This window comes from Megascapheus bottae, chromosome 5 (genome assembly GCF_031878675.1).
Source record: "Megascapheus bottae isolate mThoBot1 chromosome 5, mThoBot2.hap1, whole genome shotgun sequence".
NCBI lineage: Eukaryota > Metazoa > Chordata > Mammalia > Rodentia > Geomyidae > Megascapheus > Megascapheus bottae.
Genome location: NC_143513.1, coordinates 8,193,603 through 8,212,307, shown reverse-complemented (window position 1 = coordinate 8,212,307; position 18,705 = coordinate 8,193,603). Strand labels below are relative to the sequence as shown.

General features: G+C 41.3%; 1 protein-coding gene across 2 annotated transcripts in view; it reads right to left on the bottom strand.

The window, feature by feature from the left end:
* Positions 1 to 10,467: 10,467 nt before the first annotated feature.
* Elmo1 (engulfment and cell motility 1) overlaps positions 10,468 to 18,705 on the bottom strand; it is a 425,322-nt gene continuing 417,084 nt past the window's right edge. For both annotated transcript variants that reach the window (XM_090332628.1, XM_090332626.1), the window contains 2 exons: positions 18,049 to 18,126; positions 10,468 to 11,815 (listed from right to left, as the gene is read on the bottom strand). In XM_090332628.1, coding sequence (XP_090188754.1) covers positions 11,615 to 11,815; positions 18,049 to 18,126 — 279 coding nt within the window. In that variant the 3' untranslated portion in view covers positions 10,468 to 11,614. The remainder of the gene's footprint in view (positions 11,816 to 18,048; positions 18,127 to 18,705) is intronic.

Genomic DNA, 18,705 nt, shown 5'->3' with positions numbered 1-18,705 from the left:
CTCTTACCTTGTACTAGTACCAATTCAAAATGGATCAGAGACCTCAATGAAAGACTTAAAACTTTGAAACCACTACAAGAAGGAATAGGGGAAACACTAGAACCTATTTGTATAGATAGAAACTTTCTAAAGGGAATTTCAGGGTTTTAGCAAATTGGTGATACAATGATACTGATTCAAGGGAGAATGTTTCTGTACAGTGAAGGATTTGGTCACCTGACATAAAAGACAGCCTACAGAATGGGAGTAGACTTTTGCTACTTATACATCTGACAGGGGTCTAATAACCAGAATATTCAAGAAACTCAAAAACCAACCCTTCCCCAATCAATAACACAATTTATAATGTGCAAAGGAACTAAACAGATACTTTCCAGAAAGAGTTATCAATAGCAAAACTTCCCTCACACATAAAGAAATACTCAGCATCCATGTACATAAAGGAAATGCGAATTGAAACAACATTGAGATTCCATCTCACTAGTCAGAATGGCTATCATCAAGAGTAGGAATAAGAACAAATACTTGCTGGTAAGGATGCATGAGAAAGGAGATCTAATGCACTATTGGTAGGAATGTATCTTAGTGCAACTACTTAGGCAAGTCAGTATGGAAATTCCTCAAAAATCTAGAAATAGATCTATCCTTTGAATCAGCAGTATTATTGTTGGACATTTATCTAAATGCTTGCAAGGCAGAATGCAATAAAGGTACTTACTGGAACCAAACTCATGAACCTGAAAAGAGACCCATACCTCCTAACATAAAAGTCTTTGTTTTTTTATTTTTGATTATTTTTAATCACAGGGTATCAGGAATTTTTACCAAAGACCACAATTTTCAGCATTATATAATAGCTCAGGGCAACATATAGACAGTTGCTTAGGAAACCAAGGATTAGGAAATGATAATTATGACCAGATCCAGGTAGGTGTATAGACTCGGAATGAATTCCATGACACTGGCCTGCTCTGTGCTTGTTTTGTGCTGTCCCAGGTGACCTGAGCTGGCACACAGCTGAGCAAAATCATGGTAAGAGAGATGGAGGGCCAGCTTTTCCATAGCTGATTGGGATCTGTACAGCCCCACCTTCCTCATTCCTGTCTTGTTTAACATGTTTTGCTCAAAGGAAGAGTTGGGAGAGAGGTAAGAGGCAGTGAAAGGCTTTGGGACCAAAAGACTTTTGAAGAACTGTGTGCCCTTCTCGTTCTGCTTTCCTCCCTCCACAATGGCCCAGAGGCTGCACAAGTCACGAATCACCTTTACTAATACAGGAGGATTCAGGAACCCAGAGGCCTCAAGTTATAACCCCAAGGCCCTTTCTCTCACTGATTATTGATTCTGGCTAGCACTTAGATATCATGTGTTTGGGGACTCTTGAGAGATGCCCTGGGACTTTCCTCACATGGAGATGCTCTGAGCTGAATACACTGTAAACCCACAGTATCTGGAGAGGGGCTGCCATGGTGGGAGAGAATGCTGTGGCAGCAGATATGTCTGGCAGTGGCTCTGACGCTGATCCCCGGGAAATCACTGCTGCTTGTCTGAGAGGCAGCTTCAAGTGGGTGTCGTGCTGATGGTAATCAGATTTAAAATTAGCCCTGAGGCGCCTTCATTAGTGATGCTTAATTGTGGGGTCCAATCAGTATACAAACCACTCAATGACAATTTTGCTGACAAAGTACTTCTAAACAAACTGGAGGATTTCAAAGTGCTTAAGTGTCTCTGAGAGGTGTTTTGGGTGTCCCATAAGTTTGTCTCCATTCAAGCTCTTCCTGCCCCTGATTCATTCCTTCCTTCCTTCCTTCCTTCCTTCCTTCCTTCCTTCCTTCCTTCCTTCCTTCCTTCATTTTTCCCTAGTCCTGGGGCTTGAACTCAGGGCCTGAGCACTGTCCTTGGGCTTTCTCAAGGGTAGAGTTCTATCACTTGAGACACAGTACCACTTCCAGCATTTTTGTCTATGTATGTGGTACTGAGGAATCCAACCCAGGTCTTTGTGCATGCTAGGCAAGCACTCCTCCACTAGGCTAAATAAACTCCCAGCCCTTTCCTTCCTTCCTTCTTTCCTTCCTTCCTTTCCTTCTTTCGTTTTTGTCAGGTATGAGGCTTGAATTCTGGGCCTTGATACTGTCCATGAGCTCTTTTACCACATTGGGCCATAGCTCCACTTCTTGTTTCCTGGTACTTAATTAGAGATAAGTCTCATGGACTTTTCTGTACAGATCTGAGCCTTCTAAGTGGCTAGCAACATAGGTGTGAGCCACCAGCACTTGGCTCTGATTATCTTTTTTATAATTTATAATTAGAATTTTAAGGCTTGCTTTCTACAAATTCTAGGGATTACTACTTTTTCTTTGGCTAGGGACCCCATTACAAACCAAAGTGTCCTGATGTTTGGCTGCTGTTGGATACATCCTCTGAGCCTCAGTTTCCCCAACTATAAATGGATTGAAATAAAACCTACCTTAAAATGTTGTGAGGAAGATTAGCATGGATGATCTGTGGTCTAATTTTATTACCTTTCTCCTTCCCAGTCCACCCCACTCTGGTGCCTCCAGCTCAAATGTCTCTATACCTGTGACCATTGGAATTTTGGTGGTATAGAAATAGCTTAATTTGCATATATAATTTCACAGTTCTGAACTTGGGGAGATTTTGGTTTTCAAAACTAGTGGGAAAGGGGCAGGTGCTATAGGCCTCACATAGACACAGGCCAAGGATGCTGCTAAAGAGCTTTACAACATATAAGAGAATCTTTCCAACAAAGAATGATCTTCAACATCCATTATGTTGAAACTGAGCCACTTGGCCCTAGAAGATGATACACTCTATTATTAAAATGTCTTTGAAGTTGCACGGGAACCGTGCACTTTCCTTTCTTTTCTATTTTCTAGTAGTACCAGGATTTGAACATAGGACTTGGCATTTGCTTCAGCTGGTGTTCTACCACATGAGACAGGTCCCCAACTCCTTTTCATTTTAGTTATATTTTTCAGATAGAGTTCTGCATTTATCCCCAAGCTAGCCTTGGACTATTATCCTCATACTTGTGCTTCCTGCATTGCTAGGATCACAGAAACTTGCCACCACACTTGGCTTCTGGGTTGAGATGGGGTCTTGCTAACTTTTTGGCCAGGTGGATTCAAACTACATTCCTCCCATCTCTGTCTCCTCAGTATCTAGGAAGAAGATAGAAGCCATACTTAGATTACCTTCCTTTCTTGTAAGGAGGTTTATAAAAATTAGTGGGCAAAAATTCATGAATGGGATCATAGTATTCTCTCTGTCCCTGTAGGTGAGCAAACATATGGGGAATTTCTCATCTGGATTCAGAGACTATATCCAGTCTTTCTTCATTCTTCTTCAAACAGTGGCCTGTTAACTCTTGTCTAGAATCTTGTGTCATCCGATTCCCTTTAGCCTTGAAGTCTTCCTTCAGCTTGCTCCACGTATTTATTTAAATTTGCTAGCCTTTCTATGCATTCATTCTGAACCTTGGGAGACACAGAGATCATTGTGGGGTGGCAAGGACAGCTAGAGCTCCCAAGGGGATTTCCTGAAGGTCATGGTTCCTGGGGGAACAGCGGATATCACTGGCTGAGACTCTAAGGAAACCTGGCTAAACTGACAGCATCCACTTTATCCTCCTGGCCCACCAGTGGAGGCCATTCAGCTAGGAATACAGATGCTCTCAATGATACAGTGTGTTCTCAACTTCCTATGCCAAGAAGAATATACTAAAATATTAATATATTTATCTTCTTGATTGGCAGTTATTTTTCCCCTGTATACAAGTATTATACATTCTCAAATTACCTGAGTATTTTACATGTAAAAATACTGGATATTATTTTACAAAGAATCTGAGAGCAGTTTTTGTGTCCGTTTGGAGCTTCTGTTCTCAGGCTTTCTCCTCCTCTGAAAGTCGCAAGTTAGATGTTGGCAAGCTGTTGCTCAGAGATAAATCTTTCTCTCACCTCTCCAGCTGTGTGCCTCCTCTGAGTAACAGCTGCTTTGATAATGACTTCATTTGGCGATAGATGAATTCTTGCTTTAGAGATGCAGAAATGATTCAGGCCAAATCAAATTGCATGTGTGAACATTCCTCTCTCCTCTCTTCGCTCACAGTAGGTGTCAGAGAAGAACAGCCGGAGGTCAGGCAGAAGGAATGATATGGCATTGCCCTCTGTCTGTCTCTGTCTCTGTCTCTCTCCCTCCCTCCGTCTCCCCCCTCTCTCAGGGGTACATGCAGCCTTGAGCTCCTGGGGAGCTGCCAATTCATGGCTATCAACACACACACACACACACACACACACACACACACACACACACACACACACACACACACACACACACACACACAGCTGAAGGACCATGGAACTGAGGGGATCACCCCAACTTAACTGAAGAGGTCTCCAGGTATGTTAACTATCTTTCTATCACTGTGACAAAATGTACACAGTTCATAAGAAAGAAAAGCTTCTGGAGTGGGTGGCCCATGCCTGTAATCTTAGCTACTCAAAGGCGCTGAAATCTGAGGATCAGGATTCGAAGCCAGCCCAAATAGAAAAGTCCTTGTGAGACTCTTATCTCCAATTAAGCATTCAAAAATCAGAAGTGGCACCGTGGCTCAAGTGATAGTGCACTAGCCTTAGGGCACAGAGAATCTTAGGGACACGCAGACCCTGAGTACAATTCCCATAACTGACAAAAAGAAAGATGAAAGAATGAAAGAAAGAAAGAAGAAAGGAAGGAAGAAGAAAGAATGAAAGAAAGGAAGGAAGGAAGAAAGAAAAAGGAAAGAAAGAAAGAAAGAAAGAAAGAAAGAAAGAAAGAAAGAAAGAAAGAAAAGCTTTGAAAATCAAGTGTTGCTTGACTATAAACACTTGGTTACTGTTGAGGTGCCTACCCAATTAACTTACAGATTGATGGTATATACAGTACAGCATACCTAAGAGGCCTAAATAGTGACTGTAGGTAGGCAGTTGTATACAGCATGGTATCCAGAATGAAGTGATACTTCATTCACATGAGTGGTGAAGGTTGATTTGAGATTTCATCATGCGCCTCAGAATGGCGTGTAATTGGAAACATATGTATTCTTTATTCCTAGAATTGTCCATGTACTATGTTCAGATTGCAGGTGCTGGGAATGACTGCAATACCAGAAAAACACTGAATGCAATGTCTTCTTGCATTGAGTGGTTGGTAATTGTAGCCATCAGTGTGAATGGGCACGTGGCACACAGGCATCACACACCTTGAGTCTCAGAAAAAGTTGCAGAGATTCCGCCATTATTTTTGGCACCCAACAGAACTCCCTTTTGCTCCAACCCCTGACATGCATTGCTGATTCTACCTGTCTCCTGCACATTTATTTCCTTTGTCCCTTCTAAATGTACGAACACCACAGGAAGGTGGTGGTAAGTTTTGGATAGAAAGACTTGATTCATCAAATGAATCAAATAAGACTTGCTGATCAGTTCTTGTGGCATAATCAAGATTTTAGCATAAAACCCACATAAGCAGAAGCCGGCCTATAAGGAGGGATGAGGGTAGACTTCAATGGATCTCAAAGTAGTCATGATTGTGGAATCAGAAATGTCTATGAATATTTACTAAGTGCTAGACACTGCCTTGAAGCACACAAAAATGATTTAATATAGTTCTATAGTTGTCTGCAAAGGATTCTACAAATGTTTGCATACCAGGAAATATCTAACCTGCATTTCCACAGACAGAAAGCACTGGAACTTTCATTCTTGTGTGATTGTTGTTTTTAATGTTATTATTTCTCTTCTCTTTTTTGTCCTTATGCTAATCTCATGTTGTTACTGTATCTGATTTTGTTACCTTGTATATTGTATATGTATTTATTGGAAATAGGAAAGGGAAGAGGGAAAATAAGAAGATTGGGAGGAGAGGGTGTGGGGAGGGAAATGGGGACAAAAACATGAGGTTATCAATGTGTGAGAAGCAATACACCTACTACCTGACCAATGTAACTATAATCCCTCTATACATTATCCCGACAATAAAATTTTAAAAAGAAAGCACTGGAACTACAATCTGACACAAGACTTTGAAACTATGTCTTTAATAACTGTGGGATCATGACATCTCTTTAATGTCAGGAAACTGGTCTTAAATGAATATGCATGTATACCTTGTCTTGCTCTCTCTTGTATATGTGCCATCACCATTGGGTTAAAAATACTCATGGATCATTTTCTTTAATTTCCCATTTTGTGCTGGTTACTGGAGCTTGAACTCAAGGCCTAGGTGCCATCCCTGAGCTTTTTTACTCAAAGCTGGTACTGTACTACTTGAGCCACAGATTTCACTTCCACCTTTATACTGGTTAAGTGGAGATAAGAGTCTCATGGACTTTCCTGCTTAGGATTTCTTAGAACCATGATCCTTGGATCTCAGCCTCCTGAGTGGCTGGGATTATAGGCATGAGCCTCTGACAAGCAGCTACTTTGTTTTCTGTTAAAATTATATGTGATATCATTAGTCAAGCCTCTTCCAAGTTATGCTTCAGAGTGCTACATACTTTGCCAAATGGGATAGTAAAACAGATGTGACAAGCAGAAGTTTAATCATGCAAAACTACTCAAGTAAGGCCTTTTGTTTGCGGAAGTGTCAAAACATACTGAGAAAATGGTTTTGGAATCAATGCTATTTGAAGATTATCATCAAACTAGAATTTACTTATTGAAGGTGAACTGTGAGCCATGTCACATAGGAAGGGTTGGAAGAAAGAGGAAAAGAGAAGACTCAACAGTGATATTATAGCCATGTTCAACAGTTATCATAAACAAGACAGATTGAATATATTTTTGAATGGCTTAATGGGCATCCATAAGATTGTTTTAAGTAAAATTACTAAATCTAATGAATGTTTTCTTTTTTTATGGGTCATGGGACTTGAACATAATCTGGGCATTGTCTCTGAGCTCTTCAGCTCAAGGCTACCCCCCTACCCTTGAGCCAAGCCCAACTTCCCATTTTCTAGAGGTTAATTGGAGATAAGAGTCTCAGGTCCTTTTGTGCCCGGGTTGGTTTTGAACCTTGATCCTCAGATCTCAGCTTCCTGGGTAGCTAGGATTGAAGGTGTGAGCCACCAGGACTGGCCCTGTTTCCATATTCTTGTGTGTCTTCAGATTATTCGTGGGTGGAAGGAGGCATGTAGGGGATAAGATGGATTTTGAGCAGTACAGCTTTCTAGCAGAGGCTGCCTTGAGATAATCTTCTGCAATTGGGAGATATGCTTATTGCAAAAGCCTGATGTAAAGATTTTTAATGATCAAAAAAATTCTCACAATTCTACCAATTATAAAAAACTATTAAAATAGCTCAATGTATGTTTACACCTCAATGTGCATTTGTAAAAATACACAGATGAGGAATTATTTTTTTAAAAGGGTGATAATGATCCAGATGAACTGTACGCACATTTGACAGTTGTAACCCCTTTGTATATCAACTTAAAGGTAATACAAAGCACATAGATACCTCATGCTATTTGCAAATGTATATTTTTCCTTTTAGGGAACAATTTCATATACTTTTGAATGTCGGTCACTTATGCCAGAATATAAATGGATATTCCATTGTTTATCTTAGCCTGAGGTTTTAGCTTTTTGTTTCAACCAGAGAATCCTTTTGTGCACTGGGGACTCAGCATGTAAATGATTTAAAAAAATTAAGTAGCTCTGTTTGATGAGTAGAATTGCATGAGGCAGTCATATTTTTAAAACTTTGAAATATGTTGCAAAAATTTTCTCCAGAGGTACCATGAGAGGATGTTTAGAGTATTTTAATGGAACCAAAAGTTTTCAAACTTTATTTTTTTAATGGGATATACAGATTTTCTTTGTGGCTAATTATATATGATTAACTCTGAACATATTCCAAAGATAAATGAAGAATTCATATTCTTCAGAGACCGAATACATTGCAACATCTATTGAATCTATTTAATCATTTTGTTAAAATTTAGAAATGATTAGTGAAGGTTTGTGCATAAGGAAACACACTCAACAATTATCTTGTACATGGCTTATATTATTGCAGGACAATTTCATTTTCTGTGTAGCTATTCTCATCAGTGAGAGTTTCCAATCACCATGGGAAATTATATCCATGTAAATAAGAATTATCAAAGAACCCAATTTCCATCTCCAATTTCCCTTTGATGATACTTATCTTCATATACATATATATATATATATTTAATGAAATGTTGCCTTTTGTTTTTTCAGTTTTGCTTTTCCTACTCCTTATTTTCTTCACTGCAGCCCCTTCCCAACCCACTTCATTTGGACTTTGTTTGCTGGCATGTGTTGCTTACACCTGTGCTTTTAATTACTGTGTCATTTGCTCTAGGCACAAATCATTTGCAATCATCACTGTCCAGATTTTGCTTTTACAGCCAGTCTGACATAGTTTGACAATTTGTATGTATTTTCGAGTTAAGTGTATTTTTGGGTCTTTGTGTTAGATTTTGAAAATATACCCTTCTTACTTTGGTTTTCTTATAACTTACAATTTCATTTGCTTTCAAACATCCTGTAGACAGGCTGAAACAACCTTTAAAAAAAAAGACTGAATTCCAACATCTGAAATGTTTTAGAGACTGATGTGATACAACTGGCTAGGATATAAAAATTTCACACCCTACTCCAAATGCTTGATAGCAAAGTCTGGACCCAGATGTTTTTTTTTTTTTTCTTTTTTGGCTTGAGATTGTTTTAATAGTTTCTCTGCCAATATATAGGCTTCCAATTTTCTCCCACTCCAACCTTTCCTCCCATGTAGCTGTGTAGTGATATTTCTGAATGGCAAATTTGGCATCACTTCTCATGTGACTCATCTTCAAATACGAGTCCCTTGCCAACTCTACCCAGGTCTTTCATGCTTGGCAGTTCTCTCTACAGTTCCATTGCCCAAGTGTGTCCGTTGCACAAGCTATCAATTGGTTCCGATTCCCTGGTGGATGTACCTTTTTACGCCTCTGGATGTTTGCATTCATTTGTTTACCTGGAAAGTTTGTGTCTTAGGGGGGGAACATCTCTCCCTTTAAGACCTCACTGGATTTTCTATCCTCCTTTCCCCACATTTTTGTGTTTCTTTTTGATACAGGGTCTTGCTACACAGGCTGAAGGGGTGTGGAACTTGTGTTCTTCCACCCTCCTGGTGACTTTATCACTACCCAATACATGCATGATCATGTGTTGGCTTAAAAAGAAAAGGAGAGTTAAAAAGTCCTGAAAGTGCCCTCTTCCTATTTTAATAGGCTGAAGTAGGAAGGATAGAAGAGACAGGCTAGCTATTCTTGGCCAAAATACCAGTACAGATGAATTCCTTAAAACCAGAGCCAGGTATCTGGTCCAGGGGAGTCCTCTCTTCAAAGATGGGCTCTCATAAACTCTAGGTATATAAGGTAGAGTCTGTGCACTTTCTTTTCCTGATTTTTTTTATCTTGTGATTCAGGTAGAATGACAGATGTTCTAGAGGGCCCATCTTAATAACATCTAAGCTTAATGATGAAGGAACTGTCAGTTTAACACTCAGGTATGAGGGCTCAGATGGGAAGAATGATCCTTTCAGAATGACTATAAGTTATTAAAGCACTTTCTCCTGCAATGTGATGGGATACCCTGGACCATGCCATCTCAACCCAGATCAATCTGCAATTTCACATTGTCCTAGCAGGAAAGAGCAGACATTAACATGCATCCATAAGCTGGGCTGTGAGTTCACAGTGCTTGTTGGGTGAACACAGAGCTCTGTGTATTTGGTGCCTTATATCCTCCTCTCTAGCTCTTAGAGTTTATGATTCAGATGATGCCTCCCAAGAAAAAGCCTTTGCTGGGCTCTGACCTTTGCTATATTAAATCACAGTTGGATTGATTTATCTCTGGCTTCATTAGTTTCAGGACCATGGGATCACATTTTCCCCAAGTTGAGATGTATCTAACTGGACCACTTCTGTATGGTAGGAAGAAAGATACAACCATGAAAGTTATAGTCCAGGGACAGCAAGTGAAATAAATAAATTATTATTTTTTTTGTGGTTAGTCATGGGGCTTGAACTCTGGGCCTGGATGTTGTCCCTGAGCTCTTCAGCTCAAGGCTACTGCCCTACCCTTTGAGCGACAGAACCACTTCTGGTTTTCTGGTGGTCAATTGGGGATAAGGGTCTCACAGTCTTTAGTGCCTAGGCTGGCTTTGAACTGTGAAATAGATCATATTTTTATCCCAAGACTCATTGCTGACATGATCTCTCAAAGGTTGAGAGGTTTCTAGCACATTATACCCCAAACCTACATGCACATGAACTTCATAGCTCAGAAGGGGTGGGGTAGAGAGGGTTCTTAGATTTGACATTTTTGAACAAGTTCCCAAGTGATGCTAAAGACCAAGCAGGCAAAACCTAAGTTACCAAATCAAAACACCAACTCATCACAGTTAACTTTATTCCACGGCATGTTTAAGGGAATGTTACTTTCAGAAAGATGTTTGGGATTAAAATAATTAAAAAAAAAGACCCTGGAAAGTACACACATTTATGTATCTCTTCTTTTCATTAAATATATATCTGTTTGGCAAAAAAATGTTAGACTCTTTTGTACAAAAAAAAAAGCAAAAGAAAAAACAACCCCAAACCCCTTGCAAATTGTAAATACCTAGAATAATTACAATGATGTAAACTTAGATGTCTGACGGCTTGACCATCCTATGGAACCTGGGTTACAACAGGAGCAAGATGACACCAAACCCTTGGGTAGCAAACTGCCTGTCACTGAGGCATTTAGGTTTAGTCTATTAGAGATGAAGCGCGACTACTGATTTCATTTGTGCTTTGTGCTAAGAGGCTGGTAGCGTGTGTGGAGATGAAGGCAGGCCTGGGCTGGGGCAGGGAGAGGAAGCCCAAGACTAGCTAGCGTGGAGGGGGTAGGGTGAGGTCACAGTGCAGACGTGGTACAGGCATGGGCTCCTGCTTGAGAGGCTCCATGCTTGCCAAGACTATGATGAGGTTATCATCCCTATTCTTGAGACCAGAGAGGATGGGGGGCAGGCCCCAAGCAGGGGAGAGGAAGGGCAGGAGGAGATCTGAAAGCGGATGTCAACTTAAATAGAACTGGTGGTACTGCACCGACCCTACAGAGAAGGGGAAGGAAGATGTGGCATTTGGTCTTCTGATCTGGTAGCAGGGATATTTCTTCTAGACACAGGCCTTGGTTTGGTGGGCAAATTCTGGGGCAGCTTTCACTCAATGTTCTCTTACTCGGCAAGGAGGGTCATACCCGCCACAGGTGAGGATGGAAAGGCCCTTTGGCTTTCTCATGAGTGGTGGCTTTTACTCTGTCCCACCAGGGAACTGTAGTGAACCAGAACCTAAAGCAGTGAGTCTGAAGACAGATTCTAAGAGTGGACGAGGTGCCAAGAAAGGTTGGAAAAGCTTGAGCTAGAATTGAGGCCAAAGGAAGAGTGGATCTGCAGCTTCTCTCTACTGAAACATGATGCCAAGGGACGGGCGTGCCTCCTTCTCTCCTGTTAGACTTCCAGACTTCTGGTCTGGAGGCATGTGTGGGGCCCGGCCATCTCAGTTACAGTCGTAGACGAAGTCATAGTTGCTGGGCTCCTTGGGGATGGGCGGAGGCGCGTCAGGGATCTGGATGTTCTCCAGGTCAAGCAGGCGGAGCTTGATCTCCATGCTGAGCAGCGTGTCCAGGTCATTCCGTGTGAGCTCGCTCATCATGTCTTTCCCCAGCAATGCATTCAGCCCATCTGTCCAGATGCAATACTGGGCAGAAAAGAGGGCAACAGAGACCGTTACTCATGACCGTGACATGGCTAGTTGCACAATGAGTGAGTGTTTACCGTGACTTTGCCTACATTATCATTGACATGCACAGATTCTCTGTAACTTTGGCACTTCTCTTACCAGCTCTGTTTGATAAACTATATAGCGCCAAGGCCTGTAGAAATGAAGTAACGTGTTAGTGAGCACAGTGAGATTTGAGCTCAGTCAACCTAATTCTGGAGGATTTGGGTTCTTTGTGACTCTGCCTTGGAATACTGCTACAGCCTCATGTGAACCCCTGGCTTTTGATATTCAAATCTCAGTAGTCCTGGACTCAGAGGCAAACCAACCCTGCCTCTTTCTGATGACAATAACAGTCCACTGTTTTCTAGTTGATATGTGCCTGCCCGATTTGCTTTCTAGCATGCATTGAGACAGCAGACAAGCTCTGTCGTTACTGTTGTGGTTTATATGGAAAACCTTCACTTACTCAACATCTGGAAACTAATGGCTAACACTATTGGTTGACCTTAACAAAGGGAGGGCTGGCTCTTTCCCTGGGATCTTGTTCTACTGGGGGTGGTCTCTGGTGCCCTTTTCTTTCTCCATTTTCTGGTGTCTGGCCATTTTGGAAAATCCTCTAGAGTCCACAAATGAAAGGTTTAGTTCTTTCCTCCTGAGACTGACCACAGCCTTTTGCTTCTCTGGTAGACCATAAGCTTCTGAGGACAAGGAACTGTGCCTTACTATCCAAGGGCCTGCCTTGTTTGTGTCAGCTCCCCTCCTACAGGCTAGGATCTTGCTTTGACTGGAAAGAGAACCATGACACCTGGTGACAGAGCCAGCCCTTTGATGCTGGCATCTCAGGAAACTGTCTGTATTCCAGGTGCTGTCCTTGCTTGTTCTCTCACAAGGTTATTGTCCCAGGTACTTTGAAGGACTCTATGACCATCCTGCTCCCTGTTGGCTTGGTCTTCCTTCTTATATTCTCTGGAGGTGCAATTCCAGACCTTATTTATCATTGCATTGTAGCTACCTGGGCCCTATCCCAGAACATGACAGCAGATGTCATTTTCACACTCACTGAAATCTCATAAATTATGAAAAATTATGGAAGAATTATGGACTTATGTAACTGATAAGTCACTCATGAGGGAAAGCTTCCATGAGGCATGTCAATACCATTGCTCTTACTTAAAGAGGTGTACCATGGGATATCTGAAGGCTCATGTCTGCAGGAGGGCAGTGTGGAACTTGATGGCCTTGGTTCTACAATGGCAAAGGGATCTCAGCCAAAGTACCCAACCCATCTAAACATAGGTTTGGTGCTAAGGAATTTCTCCAAGATCAGTGTCCTCATGAATATCAGAGCCAGATTCTGATCATGTCTAACCATCTGTTTTCTCACAAATAACCTTGTTAGAAATAGATACCTAGTTCTTATACTGGAGATTCTTATTCTGTCAATGTGGAATAAGGGAGCTTTGCTTATAAAAAGCTTCTCAGATTATTCTTATGAACACCCATAGATGAGCTCTGGTGGGTCCCTCCCAGCTCTATCACTACTGTATGGCAGTCCCTGAATCCCAGGGCTACTGCCGTGGGTACACAGCCTTCTGAGTCCTGGCCAGTTTCCTAGTACAGATTAATTAATCCACAGGAACATTTTCTTTTTTGAGAAGCAGCAGGCACAGAACATTTCATTAAAAATTGTATCTCCAAATAAAAACCCTGTAGTGGGCCGGGAGTTTGGCCTAGTGGTAGAGTGCTTGCCTAGCATGCACGAAGACCCAGGTTCGATTCCTCGGTACCACATACTTAGAAAAAGCAAGAAGTGGTGCTAAGGCTCAAGTGGTAGAGTTCTAGCCTTGAGAAAAAAAAAATCCAAGGACAGTCAGGCCCTGAGCTTAAGCCCAGGACTGGCAAAAAACAAAACAACAACAACAACAAAAACCCCTGTAGTAGTGAATTGGAATGGAATTATCAGTTCTACCTCATGACGTATTTTATCCTCAAAAAAAAAAAAAAAGTCTGACTACCTCCTCTCCTCAAAGCCTCAAACATTGGCCCAGTAGTAAAATGTAAGATGCTCTCAGATTCTACTTACTAATCACCATCATGTATTTATTATTAAAAGTAACCAGGTCCCATAGAGAAAAAGCAGAGAACATTCAAGATGAATGTGAAATATCTTGTCACAGCAGAGTGATGGGAAGTTATCCAAGACCTAGAGATGATGTCATTAGGGCTCATACATCATCTGGAGAGGGAACTGGTATCCCAGATAGGATCAACCTGGACATGAACCCATGGCAATAGCTATGGCCTACTGAAACACAAATGTGTTTAAATCCACTACTTCAGAATGGCACACAAAAGTCAAATGCACACCTCTCCAGTCTTTTTTAGACATAGTTATTATTTAAAAAACTGGAAATGGGAACCAAAGACTTTTTCTGCCCATTATATATACACACAATCAAATAGTGAATAAGACCTACTTACTAATACATGAGGGTGGAAAGATGGAATTGAGATGTCAACCTTTTGTAGCCTCATGGAATGGAAAATTTCTTTCTGCTAAGGCCCATTTGGATATTTACATCATTTGTTGGCACAGGCAGAGGGCTTCAGGCAACCCAGGTGAAGGATATGTGCCTGTTCTATCGCATACCAAATGATTTCCAGGGCTTTACATGGCCCCCAAGCTTGTTTTTCCCACCTACTGCTCTAATGGAGCCAAGGATGGAGGCCATTTTCACACTAGGCTCCCAACACCCAAAAAAGAGGGGCAAGAAGACAAAGTAGAAAATGCTATTTCTGTTACTTAAAAAGTGAGCCTGTGTCTGGTCAGTTTTCTGACGACTTGTCTACAGGAAATACTGGGAACAGATGGAGATAGAAAATAGTGTTGCCAGTTGGGGTGGACAGAAAAATATCTGCTTTCCAAAGATGTGCACACCCTACTCCCTGGGTTCTGAGAAGATCTACTATGTGTCACGTGCCCGTGGTCCCTATAGACTGCAGTCCAGAATGGCCTGCAAGCAGTGTCTCAAGTGATAGGGTATCTGTCTGCCGGGGGAGAGAGATGGAGCATAAGACCCTGATTTGGATCTCCAGTATGGCTCAAACCACAAACAAACCATCTATTCTGTATTTCACACTTGGGTCCAATGTAATCCCAAGGATCCTTGGAAGTGCAAACAAGAGAGGAAACAATGAAGTGCATGACAGGGGGAGCTCAGACCCCAGAGGAGGAGGTCAGAGTGATGGATGGGAAGGCTCAATCTTCCATCACTGAGACTGATGGAGGCTAAGGGCAAGGAAGAATTCTTGCAGACCCTGGAGGCACACGAGGCAAGGACACAGCTTCCCTGACACCTCAAGAAATAAGCATAGCCTGCTGCCATCTTGGTATTTGCTCAGGGAGACCAATGTCAGACTTTTGACCTCTGGAGTTCTAAAATGATGAATTTGTATTGTGGTAGGTTGCTTCAATAACAGCAGTAAAGACAGAATTGACAACAGCACAGTCTGGGCTATCCACAATGCTATAGAAGTAATGACCTGATTCCTTCAAAAAATGACAGACGAGGGACACAAAAAATAGTTGAGAAAGAGAGGAACTTAGAGAAACATGAAGAGCACGCCAACTAAATACAACATGCCTACACATATTATTTTGAAAAAAAGTGGACAAGAAAAAAAGACACAAATTAGACAACTGGAGAAATGTGAAAATTGACTACGTTGGATGGTGTTTAAACCATCATGTGCTTAATTTAGGCACGACAATAGCATTGTATTAAGTTTTAAAATGGCATCTACTTGAGACATGCATCTGAACTTGCTTTAAAGTTAGCTGAGGGATGGGAGGGAGAGAGTGGATGAAGGTGCAGACAGATTCAGAGCTAATCAGTGTTGAACTCACCAAGTTGAACTGGCATGAAGTCTCACATTGGATAGTGTCTCACCAGAAGGAGTTTTCTAAGTCAGACTGCCAGAGTTCAAATCTAAGCTACTCCTTGAGTGGTGTTGGGAAGTTTCCAGACATTCCTGGGCCTCATTTTCCTTCTTTACAAAATGGGAATCAGGGCCAGGAGTGTGGCCTAGTGGTAGAGTGCTTGTCTAGCATACCCGAAGCCCTGGTTTCAATTCCTCAGTACCACATCCTGAGAAAAAGCTGGAAGTGGTGCTGTGGCTCAAGTGGTAGAGCGCTAGCCTTAAAAAAGCTCAAGGAGAGTGCCCAGGCCCTGAGCTTCAGCCCGAGGACGGGCAAAAATAAAAATAAATAAATAAATAAAATGAAGATCATACTGGTTTGTTTATTTTAGAGTACTAGAAGGATTGAATGAGGCTAAATCTACCTATCTACCACTCTCCTTCATTCTTTCTCCACCTATCTACCTACTTACTTAGTTACCTGTCTGGCCTGGCACAGAGTGGATCAGGGAAATTATATTTAGTATTATCTTTCCTATTGTTGAAATATTCAGTTTGGCTTCTCTTTTTCCTTTGATAAGCAACAATTATCTGTAACAGAATTATCTGTTTTATGAAATGGTGACAAAAATAAATGGAAGTGATGGATGCACAAGTGTTTTGGAGGAATTAAAAGTATCTATACATTCATGACATTTTTCTTCTCAGCACATCTATAAGAAGTGGTAGAAATGAATAGAGAGAGACCTGCCACTTGCAGAGCATTTGTCCCTACGTGGGATTAATGTTCACACAGTAGAAAACAGCCTGGCACCGATTAAATAACAGCCTAAGTTCTACTGTGCCATTCAGCTTTCTATACTCTTCTATGTATCTTGAATTTGTTGGCCTCTGTATGATCAAAATTTTATTTAAACACAGAAATAGTAGGATACAGAATCTATTTTCAGAAAGATGAAGACAAAGTCTTACCCTTCTGCAAACTAAATGTCAAGTTACACAGAATTATATTTAAGCACCATTCTAAATGCAAGATTTGTGTCTAATCTTTTATCCTTCTTTGGGATGTGCAATTTAATTCAAAAGCTTCAAACCAGTGGAAACAAGATACTAAATACCTTCTAAATGAGCTGAATCTCCTCAGGGAAATGGAGAACAAAAGTCAGATTCTATTAAAATTCTCCCTTCCTTTCTAAAAGCTGTTTATGCGGTTACATGCAAAACAAAAATTTGAATGGTATCATCTAAAAATAAAAGTTTCCAGCACGATGTAGGGTTTTAGTTTACAAGAGAAAAAGTTAAATCAGCCATAACTGCTCTATTATCTTACAAATGCATTTTCCAAGATTTATGCTAAACATTTTAAATATAGCTGACAGCATGTTTCAAGAAGAGAAACAAATTATACATATAACAAGATGTCAAAAAGGAATAAAAGCATCTTAGAAATAAAATTCCAACAGCAGAGATAGCTCTGAAACTCTGAAAATAGCTTAAAGAAACTTAGCAGCAAACCTACTTCATCAGTATTTTAAAGAGCAGAATCTAACTTATCATGGAAAAATTTAGAACAAAGACTAACTATCCAGAGGAAACCAAAGAGGCTGGGTGACCTCTTGCTCTTGGTATACAGTTATGTCTTTGCAGAACTGGAGGCATCTGACATCTATTTTCTTGGTTTGCACTTTGAATATCCCCTCCTCCAGAGCAAGATAGGTGCTAGCCAATCTGCCGTGCTATTGAGGGGTGGAAAATCTTTAGGGGGTGGAGCCTTGTGAAAGGAAGTTAGGGCACTGGAAGCATGGCCTTGAAGAGGACATTAGGATTAGAATAATGATCCCTTCTTTCTCCCTGACTCCTTCTCCTCTGCTTCCTGCATGAAGTGGCTAGCTTCCTCTTTTACGTGCTCCCACCAGGACTGTCTCACTACAGATCCAAAGGCACATGGGACCAAATACCTATATTATACATGGAAATAACTGCAAGTGTCAGCCAAAACAAACCTGTCCTTCTTCTAAACCATTTGCCTTGTGTGTTAATTTTGTCATAGTTGAAAGATGACTACCACACATGAACTAGCAAGCTAGCCAGAAGCTGGACTAAAGGATCTACTGGTTTTCCAAAGTTCCCAACATGTTCCCAACATGTCCACAAGATGCCCCTTGCTTCATGAGTTCTTCAGGATTTACAAAAGATACAGAGAATTTCTTCTTTAGTGATATTTTTCCTTTTGCCTGTTATTTTTCTAAAAGTAATATTCTTCCATAAGGTATCCCTTCTGAGACCCTTACCTCGTGCTTGTCAGGAGCAATGAAGTTCAGTTGGCAGTTGGAGTCATACAAGACAGAGAAAGCAAGTTCAAGCACCTCCTAGGAGAGATTAGAGAAAACATCACATTCAGCCCAGGTAAATGACTGGCTGAGGCACTCAGGGTCATCTCTCGTCTGTGTGTTAAAATATTTCTCACATTATGTGCACTGTACACATATAGGGCCTGCAGTGTCGGCTGGAGTAGACAGCTGAGGTGAGCCTCTGAGAGATTAGCGTGAGAAGCAGAGCTCAGCACTCCAGTGTTCCCTGATAAGGGCCAAGCATATTTGCACCAGTACCCATTCTACCAGAAGCAGACACCCGCAAAGGAGAGCCTAAGGAGTTGCAAATGGGGGTGCTTCTGCAAAAAGATTCCTCTCCTCATTTCTATTTCTTTCTTTTTTTTTTTCCTTTTTTTCCTGCCAGTCGGGGCTTGAGCTCAGAGCCTGAGCACTGTCCTTGAACTTTCTCTCTCAAGGCTAGAGCTCTACCACTTGAGCCTCAGCACCACTTCCAGCTTTTTTCTATGTATGTTGTACCGAGGAATCGAACCCGGGTCTTTGTGCATGCTAGGCAAGCACTCTACCACTAGGCTAAACTCCTGGCCACTCATTTCTATTTCTTATTTATGTTCTTCC